This window comes from Ostrinia nubilalis, chromosome Z, assembly GCF_963855985.1.
Source record: "Ostrinia nubilalis chromosome Z, ilOstNubi1.1, whole genome shotgun sequence".
NCBI lineage: Eukaryota > Metazoa > Arthropoda > Insecta > Lepidoptera > Crambidae > Ostrinia > Ostrinia nubilalis.
This window is the reverse complement of record NC_087119.1, coordinates 2,987,196-3,007,218: the sequence shown is the minus strand read 5'-3', so window position 1 is coordinate 3,007,218 and position 20,023 is coordinate 2,987,196. Positions and strand designations below refer to the sequence as shown.

At 37.5% G+C, this 20,023-nt stretch overlaps 1 protein-coding gene across 2 annotated transcripts in view; it reads right to left on the bottom strand.

Annotated features, from left to right (window-relative positions):
- LOC135086736 (DNA-binding protein D-ETS-3) overlaps window positions 1–20,023 on the bottom strand; it is a 90,325-nt gene that overhangs the window by 12,157 nt on the left and 58,145 nt on the right. For both annotated transcript variants that reach the window (XM_063981521.1, XM_063981522.1), the window contains one exon: window positions 18,779–18,850. In XM_063981521.1, coding sequence (XP_063837591.1) covers window positions 18,779–18,850 — 72 coding nt within the window. The remainder of the gene's footprint in view (window positions 1–18,778; window positions 18,851–20,023) is intronic.

Here is a 20,023-nt window from a genome sequence, read left to right as displayed (position 1 = left end):
TGTGCAAAGTCGTTGAAGAGAGTGCGTCAGGATCGTCTTCTTAGATGTTCGCTCGCGAACCGAACATTGCTCGTTCGTTCGCCGAACGCTCGCCGCTCCCTCCGGTCACGCCGCCCGCGGGCAATGTCCGTGAGTAGACAGTTACATAAAAACAACATACAAAATTTAACCGTGACTATAACCAGAACTGGTGTATTTTGTATGGAGTTTGACAGACTTTTGACGTTTGTTAAAGTTAAACTAAGATGGTGTAACCCAGCCTAACAGTTAAGTACAAATTAACTGTACCTATTCAATTAACTTCCTATCCATGACTAAGTACAAAATGTGTCAACATTCATACGAGTACCTGAGTGATTTTATATTACACGTTGAATAACTCGCTGATATAACAATGGGCGGCATATTGCCACTTACTATTAATTTTAAAAGCTTTTCAAGAACATACATTTATCCATGACTGAAATCTCTATAGAAATCCATCATACATTTTCAATGAATACGATTCAATCACAAGATATGAACAATGTAGATTTAACTACGAGTATAATGATTTCTGGCAATGGAAAATAAGCAGTAACCACCGTCTTATTAATAAAAAGTTATGTTGAACCAGTACTTTAAAATTACATTTCCATACTAAAGTCACTTTAAATTAGGTTTCAACCATAGTTTCAACACACCTATAACTTTTATTAGTAAGGGCGTAAAAGTTTTTTTATTAAATCCAACTGTTTTTCGGTATCTTTTAAGCCTAGAGGCTTTCCACGTAGAGGCGGCATGGTGACGATTTTGAGTAAGCAGTAATAAAGTCGAGTTTAGTTAACACCTCTATGTTTTTCTCTGTTTATTTAACTAGCTTTCTGTCTTAACATACAGGGGGAATTTCACGCAAAACTCGTCACAACAGTCCTGCATTTCAGACCATAAAAACACCGTAAACTCCACGCATCTCTCGCGTCGCTACTTCATGCTCGCACGTAACCCCGCTCGCTATGCTAATACAAGTAATAATTCTCTTTACTATTTCATTCAAATTGAAACAAAGCGCTTGCGGCTTTGTTAATTTAATAAAGTAGTATATTAACGACACTCGAGTTAGCTGCTGGGTTATAAACCGGGGAGCTGTGACGAATTTGCGCCCCTTGTCTCGATTCGTTATAGTTTTTTGTGAGGGTTCAATTATGCTCTTGTCAACGGCTGCGATGGCATTGTTGTAGCAGTTTGAGATTGCAGTTTAATTATATGTGAACTGTCAAAAAGCAGGACACAGGAAAATTGGCCAGTGTGCAGTAGCCAATTTATTTCTAAAGGTTGCAAATCCAAAGTATGAATATCCGTTGAGAAGTTGGTGGAGGTGGACCGACTACCTCATAAAGGTAAGCTGGAAGGCGCTGGATGCAGGCTGCTACTAATGAGGCGATATAGAAATCATTGGAGAAGGCCTGTGTTCAGCAATGGTCATCCTGTGATGATAAAAAAATAGAGCTATAATCAACGGGCGTGGCTAGAAATATACATATTATGGTGAGAAGGCGGTATACGTTTCTGAAAGTAAGTTCGTTAATTACTGTCTTCAAAATTGTTGTAGCTACGAGTATTATAAATTCTAAATAAACACGTAATGTAAATGAGAAGCAGTCAAAATATTTAGAATTCAAAAAAATTTTTCGTTTAAACAATAATACGAGTATGTTAATGTTAACCATAATGTAAGTTTTAACTTGCACTTTCATCGCTTAATACAACATTGTTAGCACGGCACCGTGAATACCTGTAACTTATTATTTGAAATGAAAATTTTAATCTGCAGGAAACATTTTCTTCCCATTAGGCACCATTCGTTAGTTTTTGAGGCGGATTTGATATTTTGCATAACGCAAAGGAAACAGCTGTTTAAAGTTTAACACATTATGCATGGCACTAGTTACAGAATGTGAGCGGTTTAGGCCACTGTGAAATGTTTATTAAAATATTTATTCTTATTATTGAAAAGTTTGCACAGACATTATGGTAGAGTCAAGGAATAAAGAACCGTCTTTATTATATCTCTATAAAGCAAATTTTCTTGGAAACCACGTTGATAGGTAAATTATAAGTATAGTAGAGAGTATGGGATCCAGGGTTTCCCAGATTAGCGTTACTTACATTACCTACTCTAGTTAAGTTTATTATGTATTCGTACGTAAGTGTAAGATTCGCTAAAACATTACCGATTTGTATTAGCCTGATTGACTTAGTGCAGCCCAGAAAGTCGCATCTAAAACACGTAAAGTAAAAGTGGGCTAAGCAGCCAAATAAGGCTTCTTGTACATACACGCTACGATTTGTCACGCAGTGCGCGTCCGCAGCGTGTCGTATGTAGCGCAGACAGAATTTGGTTAGCGGCGTAGCAATGTACACGGTTCGAGTGTAGAAACGACAGGAATTCTTGCGTAGGCCTGACGACTTTTCTTAGCGTGTATAAGCGGCCTAAGAAGTCGAGCCTTCTGGGCTACTCCGAAACGGTGTTTACGTAGTTTCGGATCTATCTGTCACTCACTCGTGATGCCATTTCGCTTAGCGGGAGAGGAATGGCAACATTCGAAACTTCGAATAACGTTTTTAGGAGGTAACCCCACTGGTGCCTGATAACTCGAATCACGCCCGATAATGACATGTTTCCACATGGCAACAGGATGGCTCAATGCCGCCTCAGCGAGAGTTCGTTTTTTCGCTCTTCGTGTTCAAGCGATCAACTTTATTTGAGACCCGACAGGCCATAGTAGAATCGCATATGGTGGGCTCTCATGCCAAGTCAGTTGTGTCTATCTTTATCTGTCTGTCACAAATTAAACATTTATGGATCTAAATTAAGTTTTAAGTGTACCTACTTTTAAGATCTTTACAACTGGCTCGGACTGAACCAAAGGCAGTGCATTTCTTTTCCATGCAGGGTTTTGCCTTGATATCCACGTGGGCAGCACGTTCCACGTTGTGGAAATCCTTGGGGGAGGCCTTTGTCCAGCTGTGGACTTCATTTGGCTGAAACGAACGAACCACGAAATACACTCGACATCAAATAAATCGCACCTCCCGCGACAAGCATTTTCAAACGTATGCATCCCCACTTCCCACCAATATTGGCACCATTTAAAAGTCTAGTTCTAACCTTCATTTCATTAAAGGAAAGGTTTTTACCCCAAAAATGTGTCTTTAGAAGGATCCAGAGTCACTTCTTCAAAAAATAGGTAGTTACGCTTGAGCCAACTTTTATGGCTATAAAACTGTTAAGTTGGGATTAATCGCTATCCATCTGTTAAAGAGGACACGTGAGATCATTATTTGGTTTTAGGTATAACCATAAAAAAATTGGTCTAATTGATCCCATAGGTGGGCCCAAAATGAGGTATTTTTTCAAGTCACATTTATGGTATATGTTAATCATTTATTAAGAAATTAAATGTGTTTTTCTTTAAGAATATTTATTGGGCTTTGAAATAACACCAATATTGTTGGGGTACCATGATTGTGTCAGAAGAAAATCGTTAAAGTTCGCGTCGCGGAAGGTGCGGTTTATTTGATGTTGAGTAAATTTTGCATATTTTGCACGAAATATCGAATCAGGTGACGTCAGGTGTGTGCTCTACGTTACAAGACTTTCTGGATTCCAAGTTGTACCCACCGTGTGTAACTCCACTGTAGGACAAATATCGCGTTTGAAGTACCGTACTTTACAGATATTTACGCGAGCGTATTCTTTCAGGATATCATTTTTCTTTCCGAACGTGCGAAGAAACTTTATCCTACTTCTGATGTCTGTATTTGGAATGCAAAGTGTGCTGGAAATTTTATTTTCGTTGATACATTTTGCTTGCGGTTAAGCCATGTTATAATGATATCACAGTTCATGAGGATTGCAAGCTTCTTTGTATAGCAGGAATACACATTTTCATGGCAAAAACTGATTTCGAATGGAGTTGAGGAGGTGGCTAATAGAGGAATGTTTTTACTCCATTGGAGATTTACTTAAAAGTAGGACATTGTTATAAAATAAATTATAATTTTAATTAATTAATGTAGGACAAAAATGTAAGATTTGCATGCTATAATTAAGATGGCTAAATAGGCATAAGTACAACACTTAAAATATCAGAGATTACTAATAAGTTATTGTAATATTAGCTTAATGATATAACTTATACGAGTATCAGATAGATTCTACAAGAATTAGGCAGATTCATAGTAATATACTTGCGACTTACTTTTCTTTTTTTAATAAAATTATAAATAAAAATAATGTTGACTCAGTATTGTGTTGATACTGCATTTATCCAGACATTTTAACAGCCATTACCAGTTTTTACGTTACTCCTAAACGATTGCCCATATCAAAACTCGCGAATTACCATAATGGCTAATAGTTAATAGACGACAGCCCCCGCTTGTCGACGGTTCAAATCAGGGAATATTCACAATAAATGTTAAATCGAGGGTGGCTAAGGGGATCGAACGGTGATGGATGATCGGTGGGACGTGAGAAAAATGCACAAACTAAGTATCTATTGAGTAGGGTTTTGAACTCTTCTTTCGGAGTCGGAAAACTGATCTTGAATTAGCGTGAGCACAGTCTTAAAGGAAGACTTGACAGATCTCATTAAAGTTAACGCTCATATTACAAAAAAGTTAAGCCCGGGATGAACACTGGTTTAAAAAGACATTTCCATGCTAAAAGTAGAGTTCAACTAGACTTTAACTTTTTGTAATAAGGGGTTAAGATTTAACTTAATGTTTTGCAAAAACGTTACTTTGAAACGATCTACCTTTGTTTGTGACAACAGATTTTTCGTTTGTCATTTGTTTTATTCGTTTCGTTATAGGTTTAATAAAGGTCAAATCATTGGTGGAGTGACGTCGTAACACAATCTTACAAGCCTGTTTGCTAATCAGCCTACTGCACATTAACCTACTACAAAATGTTAAAGTTCCTTGATTAGCTTCGGACCTTTTAAGGTTAGAAATCACTGTTGAATCCTCAATATCGGTTGAGTGGCAAATCAGATGCCGAACAACACGTTGCAAAATCGCACTTGTTACCACATCATAAGCACCGTGTTTAATTTGATGTGCCAAAACATCAACGTCACTAAACCTCGGAAAGCGGAACACCTGTCCGTAACAAACTTACAGATTGATCCCAAATAGAATTGTCGAAAGCCATTACGTTTCCATTTGCCTCAAATTGGTGGGGCGTATGCTTCTGTTTCTGCTTATTCGAGTTATGACTCGATTGTCCTGTGTGATCGATTCGGATTCGATAAACTCGCTCGTTTCGCGACGGTTGGAATTGGTTTTGCTGTTCGGGGATAATTGTGCCGTGGCAAATGTTGGACGAATGATGTGCTGCCAATATTTGGGTAACAGTTTGGTATGAAATGTTGGGGCGGTGCATCTAGCTTACAACCTACAAGATAACAATTAATGTATTCAGAATGTCGCAACTAAGCTAGGCAATAATATTTAATGAATAGTTTAAGGCTTGGTATTTCTGCTAAAGTAGGTATTTCGCGCTGTCAAAATCTGCGCGCGCAATATTTCGCCGAAGACAGCGCGCCAAAGAGCTCTCGCGGCTACACAGTATAGAAATACGCAGTTTGGAAATACGCAGTTGGTTAGGTTAGGTTGACTTCCTTCCGTTCAAGCGTCACACTCACAGCACTTTCTAATACAAATCATATCCAAGTGATACAAATTAAAACAACTTTCAAAATTTTTGGGAATATATTTTAGAATCGAATAAATATAGAATATAACTGCCAAAGTAAACACGGTTCAAAGAGGCGTGGCGTCACCCGACCTTCCGGAAGTTCCGCGCCGGCTAAAAGAATTTCAAGATTACGTCACCCGACCTGTCGGTAGATCCTCGGGAGCTTGAGCGATTGGAAAAACATTTTATGATCAGTTACTCGTAGTAGCGATTATTTAGAGCTTGGATAATAAATTATAGTTGTTGCAATTCACAAAGCTTTGCATATGGTTAATTACATTAATCAGTACACGCATCAATTTTGTTCAGTCTTTTTGTTTATTAATAAATAAAAATATCATACTAAAATTGCATACATATTTGTTTGTATTGGTCTGGGTGTTTTCTTTCCATAATTTATGTATAACGTATGTACGGGGCTCTGTATCGTAAATCACTATGAGCAATAAGCATCACACACGGTTACCTGGAGTGCATTACCGCAGCAAAAAGCTTGCCATCTTAAATGAACGGTATAATATCGAGGTTTCGTCAGTACAGTTGCGAACAAAGGTGTTTGTGTAGTGTAGTTGAGTTCGATGGGTGCCGGGAATAAAGCCACAATCGACAAAACACAATTTTACATGAGAAGAGATTTAGTGTCAATTTTGAATAACTACGAGGCGTATCAAAACGGTTTGTATATCAAAGGATGCGTTATTTTTTCTGGAGTAACATTTAATGTCCATAAGGTTATAGTGCTTAGAATATACTTTAAAAAGGTAGAAATACATGTTGCCGCTTCATACATTGAAAGTCGGTTCCGTAAGAGTCCATTGTGGTTTTATTCCGGTAAAAAGTGTGCAATTAATCAAACAGCAATAGTGTATTGCAGCCTCGGGCGCTGATCTGAAGGATACAGTAATAGCCGTTTGCTTGTAGAAGATTTAAATAAAAGTTTTAACATTGTATATGGCACGATTATTCCGGTCAACAAATTTTAAATGATGAATGGGAATAACGATTCAATATCCATAGCATAGTGCTTTTGGTAAATCAGGCAGTTTCAAAGATAAAATTCTGAAAAAAATTCAATAGGTGTATAGGGACCCGCAGTTTACTAAAATCACTTAATCGGAAAACTGCTGCTCTATGGCTATTGCGGCTTTGTTCCAGGCACCCATCGAGTTGAGAGGTCAGATTATTGAAATAATAAAACGAACATTTTATTTTTTAAATACATTTTAAAAATAATTTACATTACAGATAACAATGAGAGGATGACATTGCAAGGTGGTGCCAGTCCAGTCTTAAATCCGTTGATATAATAATATGCTGCATCTGCCATCTTTTTGACTAAAAGATTCTTCTATCTCGCAGCTTAGACCTTTAGCTACAGACCTTAGACAGTATTTTTGTGAAAATTCTTACGCATGGTGGAGGAAGGGACGCTCTAGACACTCAAGTCTACAAGGAGTCACATGAACTCCAGTTTTAAATCCGTTGACATCTGCTGCATCTGCCATCTTTTTGGCTAGAAGATTCTTCTATCTTACAGCTTAGACCTTTAGCTACAGACCTTAGACAGTATTTCTTATTATTTACTTGTGTCAGTGTGCTCTTCTAAAGAGTGTAAGACGATTGTATGTAGGTACTATTAAAATGTAATTTTAACTCATTGGTTTTGTCTCATATTTGAGGAATGTACTATGTATCATGAGTAGAGTCTTCGTTTAAAAGGATGCGAACGATTTAAATTTCAATAGGTAGACAAAATTGATAATTTTTAATTATCAAAAATTTAAGCTTTCTCCAGTAACACTGATATTATTATACTGTGACTCATCAAAGTCATCATTGTCAAAAATATTGACAAATCGCGAACTGTCACGGCCAAAAAACTGACACGCGTCCGTCCTCCGTAAGCGCCACCGCGCGACTGATTGAGATTGTCCAAGCCGTCATGGACGATTTTTTCCACATTTTTTAACATTGTAACTAAATAAGACGCAATATAAAAATTTCATCCGTTAAAAGCCCTCAAGTTATTTCTGAACTTTAGTTTAGTAAAAGATTTAGAATCTCAAATCGCTTATTTTAAAAATAAAACCGTAAATAGAAAACGAATAGAGGTAACTTTGGGAATTTATTCTATCGAGTCAACTTCATCAAATCGTGTTTCCATCCGTTAATAGCCCTAGAAAATATCCTCAACTATGCCCAATAAAAATCTTAGCCTTTAATTTTACTGTTTAGTACCTCAAAAATGAAAAATGAAAACCTCATTTTCGCCATTTTCTCTGCTACCCGGCCTTAATGGCAGCGCTTTGTAATACATTTTTATATCTGGAACCAATTTTGGTAGAGCCGTTAACTTATTCATGTTGTAATAACAAAAACTACATAAAATGTAGTGCATTAGCTTTAGTCCGCGGCTTCACCCGCGTGAAATTTAGTTTGTCACAGATCGTCATAAATTATAGGATATATTTTATTCTGGGTTATAAATAATAATACTGTAAAGTTTCATCACAATCCGTTGTGTAGTTTTTGCGTGAAAGAATAACAAACATGTTAACATCCAGACATCCAGACATCCATACAAACTTTCGCATTTATAATATTAGTAGGATTTTATGTGTATGTCCATCAAGTTGACAGAAAGTTCGCGGCGGCTCAATAAATTCATACTGCCTTGCGACCCGCTGTTTACCGAGCCTACGTCGGCCAGGAGCAAACATGGGAGCGATTTTGGATATTTTATGGATAACAGAATGTGTGGCACCAACACGCACCATGTGGTTCTTTAAGGAAACAAATAAAGATTCACATTTCATTATGGACCGCGTTGAGATAAAAGTTGAGCATGTTGAGTTCAGTTGCGGCGCTTCTTCTCAGCACTTGCCAAATGTTGGCCTCGAAGCGCTGCCGCGCTGGTAGAGTAAAAAGATTATGAGACATGTGAAGGTTCCCCTAAGAGCAAAACTTTATTTTAGACAAAAAATTTTTTTTTAGTCTTTTATTTTAATATTTAACGATTTGTAAGCACTATTTTAATAGTCCATGCAAATACAACAATGAAAAATAACTATGAAATACAAATGGGAAAGTCATATTATACCTACTTACTTTCTGGAATAAAAACTGCGTCTAATCTAGTCTCTAACACCATGTGAGGTTACCGTTTACTAGCAAGTGTATTTGTCATGTATCATGGTCAGGGGATGTCAAACTGTCGACCGCCGACCTTCGGGGTAAGTCGTGGCTAAGGCGAGGGTGGATACAATAAAGATGGAACGCACGGAATAAGAAAGGTAATGATCAAATTTCATGTTGGTAAATACACTTGAGGATGAGATCTAAAGTTTTGAAAGATTTTGAAAGTGCGTGCGTCATTGTAACTGAAAATTGGCGACTTTACATTTTATGTTTTTTTACGACTCTACTAAATTGATATAAAATAGACTGGTAGGGCCCAAAAGCTCCTTATCTTTTGGGTACATGTAAAGTGCCCCATAAGGGCTACCTTTTCTTTTTTTATTATTTTTTATTGACGTTCATAAGTGCCACTTGTGGTCTAAACTGAATAAATATTTTTGATTTGATTTGATTTGACTAAGAATTGACAAATTTATTAAAAAGTACTCACAATTTTTTTTAAAATATAGAAATAATGTTCTAAATAATAGGACTTTCCCCAGAAGACATCAGATTCTGTTTGCTACATAGATGAGAAGCAAACAAATGAAAATATTGAATCTTTTAGTTCCTCAAGAACATTCAGGAAGGGATGATCACGACATTCACACTATACCCAGCCCCTCACGAACAAAGCCGAAGTTGTTTGCTCTTAACCGAATCAGTGCGATCCGCACTCGGCTCCTGATTGCCGCCAAATGAACCCTGCGATGTTAGCCTTTCTCCAGTAATTACTTGCCCATTACCAATACTAATCTTAAACTACCCTCACACGCAACTCCCAAATCAGACCTTGGACGCACGCAACACAGCCGATTATCCCTTGATACTACAGCTAGAAATATGTTTTTTTACAACGCTCTTATTACGTCAGCTGACGATCCAAAATCGCCAGTCAACCGTGAAATGTAGAGCTACACGCGAAACTCAACTTAAAAGAGTTGAAATAGGGTGGTGGTTTCATTTATGGAGTGGATGAGGAGGGTGATTGCTAGAAGGAGTTAATGCGTGAGGTACAAAAGAGCAAATCACCCCCTACGTGAGGCAAGCGTCAAAGAGCGAATTTGTATGCCAATTATGACGCCGTGGATAGATGATGATCAATAATGCTGGTCATTTGCCGGAGGCGACTTATTTGGAGCGGGGCGTGCTGCCGTGTCATACGGGGCTTACACTGATGACGTGATAGCGGTGCACTCGGGGCCTGTGGAGGTATTTTGGAGAGACTGCGGTAGCAAGGGGTCCATTCTGCGGTATATATAGGCTCAGTTACCGTGATTTTGGTTGGAATACAACCTTGTCGACCTTGTAATATGTATTTCACAAGGTTTTTTGGGGAATCCACAGGACCTATATTTTTAGGGTAGTGTTGTGATCAACATAGTTAAATTAAATATTTATTACCAAAAGTTTTTAAGTTTTGAAAGCACTCTAAGATGTGGTTTCTCTTGGGTTTCTACATGAGTCATCGTCGCGACGTCTGACCGTCAGACGACGTCATTTTATGAAATGAAAAATGAGTTTTCATGAATTTCATCAAATTCATAAATCGTTTGGCTTGACAATAAGTGTCTGTTTGGGAACTGTTTATGAATGAATTAGTTTTCATTATAAAGCGCATCTTGTTTTAAAATTATTTCTAAGTAGAAGTGTAACAACGACTCTTTATGGCACGTAGTTATTTCGCATGAGTTTTAAAAATACCGAAGCTTTAAAAAACCGTTGAAATATTAAATAAAATCGTCTATCTTTTAGATTTGTTTATGCCCCCCGGGGAGACGATAATAATCTGAAGGGGTTGGAAACTCGCCCCGTCACACTTTTTACTAACTCGATAAATATGATTCCCACTCATAACTGATTTGCTTTATCAGTGGGAAAATATTGAACACTTAGCGGGGTTCCAAAGTTTAAAATATGATTCATACTTTCTGTATGTCAATATGCTTTCAAAAAGCGCTTTTTCTTAATTAAATCAGACCAAATGAATATATCGAATGAAATCAATTGAGCCTTAGATTAAAAGATAATAGGAATGTGATTTCATAAAGGTTGTTTTATAAACTAGGCTTTGTCTTTATGATGATCACAAAAATGTGACATGATAGAGCAAGATTACATTATAATCCGGGCCTCTTCAAGCCGAGAGCGAATAAGCACTTACAGGGCAGGTATTCATCAATAGTGATTGCAGTCAAATATCTGCTTTGTTGTTCTGAATAAAAAAGAACTTTTCGGTGATTATCTATAAACATTGACTTTATGGTAATACACTTGCTGTATAAGTGTATAAGTCCAACAAAGAGTATTCTTCGCTAGAAGCCATCTATAAGAATTATGCGCCTCAGAACAAAGCCTCGGGCTGGTAAGGCCATAAAATAATAATAAAAGGATAATTAATCGATTTCAGTACATTACTGCTCCCCTCAATCAGTGTTAGTGAGTGTGGGGCCAAAATATATCGATGAATGAGACATGTCGATATAATAATAATAATAATAACAACGGCAAACGGGCTAATAGCGAAGAGCTTCGACCAACATCTAAAGAAGCTCTCGCTGGATGGTTGGCTCAAGGGTCAGATGCAAAAGGCGGTGATCCTCAGCACGGCACGCATTGTCCGGAGGTTCCTCAGCCTGTGACCCTGACCACCGGTAGCTTGGGCCCTGCTCCGCTGCCGGCGGATAAACCAGTTTTAAGTGTTTTTTTTATAATGTATTTTTATAACTTTTTCTTTTGTAATTTACATTGTAAAAAAATATTTAAAATTAAGACAATAATATAAATAAAGGAATAATAATAATAATAAATACACTTTATTGCACACCAAAGTAAAGAACAGAAAGAAAAGGAACACACAAGGTACAACTAAGCGATCTTATCTTATAAATTATAGTCTTATCGATATAAAGAGTTTTATGATTATGAGTGACTGTACAAGTAATTTTTGGCATCAGCTAAGCAGAAGATGTGTAATGTTTGATGAAAATGACAGATATTTCAGGCAATAAATATAAAAGTGAATCAAAAATGGTTCTTCTATCGTGTCGTATAAGTATTTGAGCAGCATGCCTATTGTCAGATTTGGATGTGATGTGGTGTATTTTTTATTTTACCTATTAATATACTTCTTCTTTGTATTAATTCCGAATCGAAATAATTAACTGCTACGAGTACACCAGTACTAGGTGTGCTGGTAACAGTCCAGCTTAATGTAAGTTATCTTGGACATTATTTTGAAATAGTATACGAGAAAATTCTAGCATTTCTAATGCAGAAATAGTACCGTCGACTAAACCCGGTTGCATCTCAGGTAGTTGATTTTACATGAAATGAGATCAAACGGTCTCCGGCCTCATGAAGAATTGGTTTATATTTACTTCCTTCTAAATACCGTCTCAAGAGCCTAGTACGGCGACTAAGTTAGCGATGCAACGAGAAATTGACCTGGATTCCTCACTTTTTGCTGTTGATATAATTTTTCAAGATTTCAGGTTCAGCTTCGGAAGGTAAGTTAAGTGGTTACGGTTGATATTACTTAATTTGTTGAGTATAAGGCCGGGTTGCACCATCTCACGTTAACTTTGACAGCAAAAATATGTTAAACTCCATACAAAAAGCATCTGTTATCGTTATAGTTACGGTCAAAGTAAGATGGTGCAACTCAGCCTTAGAGTAGGTAGCTGAGTAAAAACTGGTAGTAAGATTGACTTAACTAATACCTCTTTACTATTAACATCCGATAATAGCTCTTGGCCTACATTGTGTGGGCTTGAAGTAAATATTTCATTTGAAGTTATATTTTTTGACATCTTCTTTAAATTGGAAACTTGAAAAGCAATATAATTTTTAACAGTTTTATCGATAATTTTATCCCATCTCTGCCCTATAGCTTCATCACCGTGATTGCAACCCCCGTTGCAATAAAGGTGCCCCACAGATGTATTTCGGCGTTACTATTTGCTAAGACGTATGATTATTGATAGATAATAGCGGTATTTGATTTGATCGTAGTTTCATTTCGGCTTAATTTAGTGGAGAAAATATTGGGACATTCTTTCAAGAACCAAACCTAATTCTTAGCGTCATCTAAGCAAAAAATGTGTAATTAGGGTTACGTAGCCAAATGGCAAAAAACGGAACCCTTATAGATTTTTTTATTTTTGGATAGGCATCCATTTTTTTGGATCTATAGACATTTTCTACCACGGCAAGAATGTTATTTTCCTTCCTTTTTTACATTAGGCTGCAATTAAATTAGCAGTTTTATGTGTTACAATAAATTACCCATGAATTACAGACAGATGTGATTTTCATCATAAACGTTCAGTGTTCATCCACTCAATCCATTCTACCTCCAATCTTCAGTCATCAGTCCAACACCACACTCCTTCAGGTATTTAAAATTACAAATCCAAAAACTTTAACAAACACGTGCAAAGTGTTTGATAACCCTCATATCTTCGTCAGACTTCAATTGGCACAAGGATATTGTGACAGCCCCGACCACAGTCTAGACTGACACCTAGACGCGACGTGCACATCATTGCTTCCGGGCAGGCAGATAGTGTTGGGGGTTAATTGGGTGGATATTGCCACTCTCATGAACAGATTATCTGATCGGACGTAGGATGTAGGCATAAAAATGCAGGGCCCAAGTAAACGGAGTCATATTTGCGGGATCACGTTTATTGCTGTAATAGTTTTTTTGAGACGCCAATTTGAGATTGCGTCGGAATTTCCATGATTTCTAGATAAAGAGGTTTTCGCGACCCGGATTGGATGCAGGATTTGATTTTAAAGTCGTAAACGAGTAAAGTAGTGTATAAAACAGTTATTGGTGATACAGCAGACAGCACATCCTGTCTTGTCTAAGGTCTAGTGCTTTTTAGTGTCTGAGGGGGAGCGGCATGGGAAAGCTGCCATGGACATTTATGACGTGATAGAGAACACAAGTATGAAGTGCATTTGAAGTCTCGCTGACCTTTGATGTCACAAAAACACCTTAGGAACTGACTCCCAATACTTCAAGAACTGACTCACGCCCGTATTCTGTGATTGGTTAGTGTGTCACCCTGTGCGTCCACGCGCACTGTGAGACCTCATAGTAATGTTTGTGAATACGGGCGTCAGAAAAGCGCCAACAAGCATATGTTATTTCAAAGTTAGTGACAAATTAAAACAAAAACAATATCAGGTGGAATGTAAGGTGCCAACTTGCAAGGATCGTCAGCTATCTATCCATATCCATTACGGAAGTGTCAATTTAATTGATCCCTGACAAGTTGACAAGACCTCAGTGTCCATAAAACAATATTATCCCAGGTCGCCGCGTTGATCGGCGCGCCCACACAAACACAGTAAGCAAATAGGGGCAAAAAACGAATTCGTTGTTTGTAGACCCGCGTCGCACGCAACGATGTTGCAAGCTTATTAATGTTTTTAGAAGCGGATTTACTTTCAATAGATTATTCTGGAATGCGTATATAATTTTGATTTTATTCAATGAAATTCATTGGGAAATTGGTGTAGGTACTTATTTGAGAAAAACTATAGTAGGTAACATTTTTCATATTTCATAATGCTAAAGAGGATTTGCCTACCTGATTTAAATAGAATACGGGCGGTATAGGTAGTCCTGTACTACGCCGTAGCATCGTAGCATCTTGTAGCAGGGATATTTTAAATTCAAAGAATTATAATGATCTTAACAAAAACACACACTACACTCTAAAAATTATATGATAGGTCATAATATTGAAATTCAACCAAGCCCGTTTAAGACTGAATTAAGGTTTTGAGGTGTACATTTTCTGATGTACGGTCTAAACAGGAGCATTTTATGTTTTCTAAATAAAATAAAATAATATTATCTAATATAATGGTCCCCATTTGGAATTCTTTGCATCAACCAGACAGGGTAATGGCTGGCACACACCTACATCTACCATACACCATACACATGTACTCCAAATTGCGTTTGACAACTGTTTTGAATAGCAGTAGAGAGGAGCCGTTAACGACAGCCCGGGGCACACTAAGATTGCCCCGCCATCTACAAAGGATTGTCCCCAAAATCCTCGTGCTTGGATTCACGCTTTTAATAAACACGCTGCAGAGGGATCAAAGTTTTGAGCTTTGAATTAATCGTGAGGAAAAACAATTGACTGTTAGTCATGGAGGTTTAGGTACGAGTACTTGGAGAACGTGATAGCGACCTACGAGGAAGCATTTGATTCAGGCAAACACACTGAAATTCAAACAATAGCGACTATTAACTGCTATTATAACAACTGTGAATATTTGTTAAATAAACACTTTTTATTTAATTTATCAAGGAGATAACGTTCCTTTTTTCAAGGAGTACAATTGAGTACATATTCGAGGAAATTCAATCATAAGCAAATACACTAGTAATTCTGAGCAAATCCACCGTTTCATATTTTCTTGGGAAAATATGTTTAGCCGACTCCAATCGCATGGCAAATTGAATTTTGATCAGAGGAAGCACTTCGTATTGAATCTAAGACTGAAGTAACGCTCTTTACAGCACACCCTAGGCTATATCTCGGGAAAGAAATATTCGTAGAAACGTTGAGTGTAGGCAAAATGTATTTACCGACATCTATTCATCGTCATCGTTAATGTATGTGCCACCATTTCTTTAATTTTCAAACGTAAAGCACGCGGTCATGTCAAATCACTTTTTGCTTTCACACGACAACCTGATTTTTGAAAAGAAATTAATATTACGTGCTTCGGAGGCCTTTAGTGTAACCATCATTCCCTATTTTTTAAGTGACCACTATAACATATTGAATTTTGTTTCATAGGGGGGTCACTTAAAAATTTGGGATTGATGGTGAAAACGGGCATTACACTCCTAAAGTATGAGTAGTACCTGTAATTTGCTATGCTAGTAGGTAAGTATCTATTAGTTTAAGACTATCACATTAATAAGCCATATTATAATTCACTCATTCGAAACAAAACTGAAAACATTGTCGTTTTACCTCCTCAAAATAACAAAATACCTCCATAAAAATCAAAGTTACGTTCACCCGAAAATTCCATGTTCTTTTAAGTGGCAACACGAAGTGAGCTGTCAAAAATCATAAGCCATTGTTTGCCTCAGAAATGTGTTGCATTGGCACGCGCCTGTCGGACTGACGGCGCGTCACTTCTCGATTTCATTAGATAATATTGGCGCCCGCTGTTTGCGGGGGCCACGTGCGGGCTCGTGTTACTCCGGGGACAGATTGATGTGTGATTTTTGGGACACGGTGCGGTTAAACACCAGGGACAAAGGCTGCGGTTTTGAGAGCGGCAAAGTCAAGTTAGAGAATTCATTTCCGTTTTTAGGAACTTTTTTTATTTGGGACGTGTGAAAGTGCTTTTTAAAAGCCTATAGGAGTAAATTAATGCTACGTATTTTTACTTTTCACTGTCATAATTTTAAAACTTTCTACGATTCTTTCTTAAGACAGTACAACTCTACTTAAAATCAGGCCATGGAGGATTTAGGACGAATTTTATATTTAAATTGCAGAATAATAGTCCTGAATACGTGTTACATTTTAATTAGCTGACCTTTTAGCTAGCTATGATCTGTCTGGACCGAACCAAAATCCAACGGATTGGAGCTACGGTATTGGAAGTCTTATTGCAGCTCCAAAAATCTCCGAAAATGCCAAGCACGATGTGCCGTACATAAACAACACTCGCCTGAACTATGTAGTACACCGATCGCATGCTCCGCCGCCGTTACCCGCGCTTGTTCCAAGGCGCCGGGACACAGGCTGGAGAATGAATATTTATGTTCACAGTGGAATGTGTGCCGAGTGACAGATAAATACTGGTATTTTGGACTGTAAGTAAAGGGAGTATTTGGGGAATGTACATGGCGGAATGGCACTTACAGGGCAGATATGTAACATCCTAGACTACATCTCATTTAACAACAGGTGCGTTAACGGTCAAATGAATAGTGAAATGGTAGTAGAAATTGAAGCTATGTAATCGTTTGTAAGTACACATTAATTTGACTTGTGATTTCTAGATCCATACAGAGAAAGCTTAAACTATTGGGACATCACCAAGGAACTCGTGGATGTTTTGATTTTACTGAGTTTCTGCGATGATATTTATTCAAACAGCCTTTTCTGGAAAGTCAAAAATCACAAGAACACTTGTACTCGTACAATACTTAGTTAATATCTATCGAATCGAATCTTTGTGCATTATTTATAGCTAGTCCATAGGTGTGGTGAAAAGAGATTTTAAAGGATTAAATTTTGGTTTACTCACCGTTGAAATTTAAATCAAGAATTTATTTTCTTAGCACGAGCCACGATGTGCACGCTGTAACGGTAATGGAAACTCTATGACTGAGCACGTGTTATAATGTATTCTATTCTAGAAAAGGTCTTGGGTCGATACACAATCTTTCAATTAGCTACCCCAGCAATCATTTAATCTGAGTCTTGACCATCAGTAAGGCAGTCACGTGCAGACAACGTCGTTTCTTAATGAAACCTCTTCATTAGGGTCTGAGCTCGGACAGTTGTTTGCGTTGAGAAGTGCCCTTTTATTCGTCTTGAGCTTCAGGATTGAGATGGAGGAGTTTGCGGACTGGATTAGAGATTAGGCTTATATGGTGTGGGAATATTATAGGTTTATAATAAGGTTAAATAGGTTTAAGGCATGCATTTTTACCTGCACTGTTCATACAGTCAGCAAAAGTTGTTATTTTATTTGCGAAAAAATTGTCTTAAATTGACAGGGCGACGTGTTTGTTCCTGAACATAGGTATCTTGTTTTATTTTTCGGGCAAAAAGTGAGTAAAATTTACAAATCCAAAACACTGTGGGTGGTATAAATAAAGTTCTATTTGTTAAGCAGTTTGGAATCAAACTGATCTAAGAACGAGATCACTGAAACAGTATTTTTGTGATTTCCTATTCTTTTATAATTAAAAGTTCCCTAATGGGAACAAAATCGCACAAAACTGAGTCGCGGTGAACTTGAGATTTGTTTGGAATGTTAAAGACTCATTCACTCAGACATAAGGTTCAATTTTACATAATAATTGTGTGAAAAATGTGCCCTAAAGTCCTCCCGGGTGCCCATTTTTCTAGCCGTGCAATAAAGGGTGGGTTGAATATGTCGGCGATGGACCGAATCGGTTTTATGTGCACATCTAACTGACCGTGTTGACCGGGTGCTGTTTGGAGAGCACCTTTGTCACTTCATACTTCGTTACACGTCTTACGTCGGTGATGGCAAATGTGATTTAAACTGAGACAATAGTAAAATGTTTTTTCAAATATTTATGCGGAATAAAGGTTTTAAAATGTATACTTCTGTAGAGATAGCATCTATGGGATTTAGAGAATATTGAAATAATTTGATCCAGATTTAAAAGCTGAAAATAATAAAATCGTATCTTCAGAGTTTATGAATAATAAAGAACTATCAAGTCTGTTAGGACTTTCAAAACAGTTTCGTAGTATTTTTGAGTTTTGCCAGCGGGCTTTCTCATTACCTACAAGACTTAGTACTCGTGCAAGCCCTGTCTGAAATGGTCTTCGTTTACAATAATACTAAAGCCCGGTCTGTGAGCACGTAGAATTTTGTCCAATGACCCCAAGCTACCCATCCTTATCGCTCGCGCGTAATTATATTGCTGTCGCGACTGTGCGACGGGCGCCCGCAGTGAGTGTGCGAGCGCGACTGTCACATAATTACACGCGAGCGATAAGGATGGGTAGCTTGGGGTCATTGGACAAAATTCTACGTGCTCACAGACCAGACTATAGTTATTTCTAGTTTTTGTCAGGTTGAATTTCCACTTACCTGGTTGACGGAGATGTGTGTGCGCGTCAAGCGTCGATTTCGACATGGCTGATAGGGAATTGGTGCCATAGCCTGCAACAGAAAACGTGTTTAAAACATTTAAAAGGTTTAGTAAATAAATTACTTGGCTAGATGTTAAGGTACATTTTTTTGATTCTCCTCTAACTTAATCTTGTACAATCTATCACCCACCATTCCTATCACTGACTCATGAAGACTGTTATCACAGTAATGTTACGGCAGCTATGGATGCAACAATCTAACTGTTGCAATCTATGTATGTTCAACTAAAAGTTATTGTGATAGATTTCAGTTACAAAATAAAATACTTAAGGTTACAAAACAATTGAACTGCCGGCAAACTTCGTTGTTCCACAGATACTCATTTATGATTGGTCCCTAAATTCCAGTCTTCAAACCGCCCTATTCAATAATAATAAAACAAATTGTCCTGATTGTGTTCCTAATGGCTTATATAAGACAATCACTCGTCAATATCAGACGGTTTCGAACAAAGAAATGGCAAATTACTGATTTTTTCAATATCTGGAGGCATTCCCAGTAATAATACTATTACTGTAGGGCTGGGGTTTTTGCTGGGCGAACATCAACTTTATTGAGTGGGCGGAGGGTTGGAATTTGCTTGTACAAGCCGAGGGGGAGACAGTTGGAGAGTTGATTAAAAAATGACGATCTCGTTCAATTTTCCTCAGCCCGCGACTGTATCAATACGTAGACTCTATAAAAACCATTTAAAAGTTATGAAGATATTTATGAAATACAATTTTTACGGCGCTGGTAAGCTAGTCGTAATGGATTTCAAGTTGAGCATTTCTTTTAATTAATTTTGTGATTGCCTAATTTTGAAATATCTTTATGGGACAATCTCAGCTACCAATGTCATATATGAGTAGAGTGATGGATGTTTTATACTATCTGAAATCTTTTCCAAAAAGTATTTGTGTTTATTTAAATATCTAAACAAAAATTGAAAATACCAAACACCAAAAAACAACGAATTTAACCTCTAAAAGCCTTTGGCATCAAAACTTTGCCGTAGCATTTCAAAATAAAACGCTAGTGGAAATTTTCAAAGCTTTGTTCTTTCAATCCAGGCTACAATCAGCGCGACGTCGAGCGTAAGCCATGGAATCAAAAATACACCCGAAATCAAAGGACTCTCACAATGTTTCTCCGGGGCTAACAACGCGTGAAATCGCATAGCAGCATCAAAGTAGAGCTAAT